The 3,849-nt window shown below is 37.3% G+C and overlaps 1 protein-coding gene across 1 annotated transcript; it reads left to right on the forward strand.

Annotated features, from left to right (window-relative positions):
* Positions 1 to 875: 875 nt before the first annotated feature.
* Positions 876 to 3,649, forward strand: LOC122300217 (amino acid transporter AVT1H). Its single transcript, XM_043110722.1, has 3 exons — positions 876 to 1,264; positions 1,344 to 1,951; positions 2,857 to 3,649. Exons 1-3 carry the CDS (start codon positions 979 to 981, stop codon positions 3,409 to 3,411), a joined length of 1,449 nt encoding a protein of 482 aa, XP_042966656.1. The 5' UTR covers positions 876 to 978; the 3' UTR covers positions 3,412 to 3,649.
* Positions 3,650 to 3,849: the final 200 nt, after the last annotated feature.

Here is a 3,849-nt window from a genome sequence, read left to right on the forward strand (position 1 = left end):
TTTTTAATATTATTCTCGTTTTGAGATTTGAATAAGTTGAATTATATTTTGTATTTCGTTTGGAAGTTTAGAAAAGTTTTAATGATTATATAAAATGGTTTGTAAAAACAAATTAGTCGTAAATGTATCAATTGGTGCGCGTAATTTTCCACTATAAATCTAAGCTGATCAGTGATCATGTCGTGTTTCACGTCGAAGTTTTGGCACGAGTAACTTATGCACGTAGAAGGTAGAGGTAGGTCGCATGTATCACGCCGCTCCATGATTCCTTTTCGGAATCAGTACTACTACCTCCGAACACCAATACTGTAACAGAGGCAGATACGTATGTACCCAAACGCAAAGAAAAATGTACCACGCATGGGAATAAGATCATAAAAAGATAAATCTGAGAAGCATCTTTCCTTCTGCCTGCGCAGCCATGCCTTTTGGAACCTAACTCATATTTTCCAGTGCATGACCAATATTAGTACGGTTTGGCTCTGATTCTCATATTAATTAATACGGCAAGATGCTTGCCCCCCAATTGATTATTTTCTCACGTACGTTCATTGCCTTCTAGCCTTGCATCTGCAAATTTAGAATGGGAGCAATTGTCCAATTTGCCAACTCGATTCCCCAAATGTCTCTCTCTCTCTCTCTCTCTCTCTCTCTCTCTAAGGCACATCCAAGCATATCTTTACAATTTGATTCTTGCAAATGGTACTAGAGTATGTGTTACGCGTGTATCGATGTCTGGCCTATGTCAAAATATCATAACAATTCTAATTTCTTTTCTTCTATAAGAATATTCACAAATTGCACTACACATCTAATGAAATGCATGCGATTCTTCACCTTGAGGACGGCTACTTTTATTCAATTATAAGTATACCCAGCCTTTGTATACTTCATGGGCAAGATCCATCCAGCTTTCTGAAGCTAGAGTAGTACTACTCTATTTTATCAGTCAAAACTTGTTGGAACTGATTGAACAGTATGTGGGAAAAGATATCAAAGTATATTAGGAATTGGCCATGCCTTCACTCAAATTGTATTTTGCATCGTAATCAAGTCCCGAATGGGATAGACATCCATGCAGGTGCAACCTCGGATGTGCAGTGGGTGAGCTGCCATGTTTGTTTGGAGGAAAGCAAGCTATGCGTGTGCCATCACAGCATCAAGAACTTAAATAGTGTCGAAAATGGCATAGACGTTGAACACCATGTGGAGGCTAAAGGTTCTTTTGCTCATGCTGTGATTAACATGATTGGGATGCTCATAGGTACGCACGTAATTGAAATCTTCTGTTGTTGTGAATCTTTTTAAATGCTTTAATCTTAAATATGGTCTCTCGCTCGCAGGGTTGGGGCAGTTGTCAACTCCGTATGCATTGGAAACTGGAGGGTGGGCCTCTGTCTCTCTACTTGTAGGACTTGGGATAATATGCACATATAGCTCTCATCTACTTGGAAAATGCCTAGACAAGAATCTCAAGTCAAGGAGTTACACGGATATTGGACAGCATGCATTTGGAAAAAAAGGAAGAATTTTAGCCGCCACCTTCATCTACCTAGAAATTTTCATGGCACTTGTGTCCTACACAATCTCACTACATGACAACCTAATTACAGTGCTTTCAGGAACACATATTAAGGTTCCATGGGCTAAACTCTCGACGTCTCAGTTGCTAACATCAATTGCTGTCTTAATAGCATTACCCAGTCTATGGCTTAGAGATCTATCTTCCATATCTTTCCTTTCTTCAGGCGGCATAATTATGTCTCTTCTCATTTTTATATCAGTGGCATGCACTGCCATTTTTGGAGGTGTAAAATCCAATCACAAGATACCAATCCTCCACATCCATAACATTCCTGCAGTATCTGGGCTCTATATCTTCAGCTATGCAGGACACATCGTTTTTCCCAATTTATACAAAGCTATGAAAGATCCATCCAGGTTTACAAAGGTATCTAATCCCATTCCATCTCCAACTAGCAAAGTAAATGCTATTCTTGTCTCCTTTTATCATATTTTTGGGCCCCCAGATCATTTACCCCAACACTAGGACCTATAGTAGAAAAGAAATAGATATATGAAGCGTGGTCCTGCAACATTTATAGTTGCCCAATTGAGGGTTTTTTTTTTTTTTTTTTTTTTTTTTGTGGCATTATTAAATGCTTAATATATACTGAGTAATGCTACATAAAATTATAGAATGCGTAAATGCCGATAATCGCTTTGAAAAAAATAGAGTTCATTACTAAAAAATTAATTTTTTTCTCCTGTAGGTTCCGTATTTATTCATTTTTTTAAAGAGATTGCACAGCATGTACACACTTTATAATTGTAAATATCATTTCTTCTCAGGTATCTCTATCTCTTTCCCACTCTAAACCATTGAGTTTGGGTAGGAGCTCTTTTAACATACTAGATACAAGTCTTTAGTACTTTAAATTTTAGAGCAATGCTACATACAGTCGTTGAATTGTAAATGCCGCGCAATCGCTTGAAAAAAGAGTGGGGTCCACGATTAAAAAGTTAGTTTTTTTTTTTCATATAGATCCCATATTAATTCATTTTTTTCAAAGCGACTGCATGCCGCTTGCACAACTACGACTGCAAATGTCATTTCTCTAAATTTTACTTTGTACTTTATTTTTAATGGCAGTGCTATTTTTATCTTAAATTGCATCATCCTCAGTCTTATTCTTTGATGTAACACATTTTAAGTAATTTTATATGTCAACCACTTAAACAACCAAGCATAAGTACCTTACCAACTTAGAAAATATGACTGGAGATAGCAACAAAAAATGAAATTTCTCTTTTAAGATTCACTTACTCATCTATTTGTTTAATTTGGGATTTCAGGTGTCTATTGTAAGCTTCACATTAGTGACGGCACTTTATACAGCATTAGCGTTCATGGGTGCCAAACTGTTTGGGCCTGAAGTCAATCCTCAAATCACTCTGAGCATGCCTCGACATCTTCTGGTGACAAAGATTGCATTATGGGCCACTGTGCTAACACCCATGACCAAATATGCACTTGAATTTGCGCCACTTGCCATTCAGATTGAGCGTACACTTCCTGTTAAGATGAGTCCCAGATTAAAGTTGATCATAAGGGGTATTTTAGGTTCAATTCTACTTCTGCTGATACTAGCCTTGGCTCTGTCCGTACCATATTTTGAATATGTTCTGAGCCTCACGGGTTCCCTCGTTAGCATCGCCATTGGTGTGATCTTCCCTTGTGCATTCTACATCAAGATTTGTTGGCATCAAATATCAAAGCCAGTCTTGATACTTAACCTATCCCTCATTGCGTTTGGCACCCTACTTGGGCTGTTAGGAACCATTTCCTCATCGAAATTACTTATTATAAGCGTAAGTACAAAAAAGAGCTCAGTCAACCCAAGAATATGAGTAGCAAATCCTTGTTTGTTGGATTTGAATTTTCTCTGTAGTGGGTACGCTCATATTACATATGAGTTACATACTGATACATATGCAATATGGTGGAAGTTGCAGCAGGCATGCCAAAGCTCGAATACAATCTGTATTTCCCTACATGTGCATGCCTAGCTAACTTCTATGTGTGAACCTCATAGTATAAGATATTACAAATACTTATCCATGCATGCAGTGTCTTTTTGTCCGCTCTGCATATTATAAAAAGTGATAGTTACTTAAGATGAAACCAAGTAATTTTCAAGTAGTGAAAATTAAATATAATCATGTTTTTGGAATTTTAATGGGATGTATCCAAGATAGGAGCAAAAGCAAATGTAACTAGGCAAAGATGCTCAGTACGCTAACTGATGCAATTAGCATCCAATACCCAGCATGAGCATAAAAATATTC

This window comes from Carya illinoinensis, chromosome 2 (assembly GCF_018687715.1).
Source record: "Carya illinoinensis cultivar Pawnee chromosome 2, C.illinoinensisPawnee_v1, whole genome shotgun sequence".
Classification (NCBI taxonomy): Eukaryota; Viridiplantae; Streptophyta; class Magnoliopsida; order Fagales; family Juglandaceae; genus Carya; species Carya illinoinensis.

Coding starts and splice junctions, on each gene's coding strand:
- LOC122300217 (XM_043110722.1), top strand. CDS start 979: ATGTGGGAAAAGATATCAAAGTATATTAGGAATTGGCCATGCCTTCAC. Junction 1,265..1,343: donor CATGATTGGGATGCTCATAG/GTACGCACGTAA, acceptor TCTCGCTCGCAG/GGTTGGGGCAGTTGTCAACT. Junction 1,952..2,856: donor ATCCATCCAGGTTTACAAAG/GTATCTAATCCC, acceptor TTGGGATTTCAG/GTGTCTATTGTAAGCTTCAC.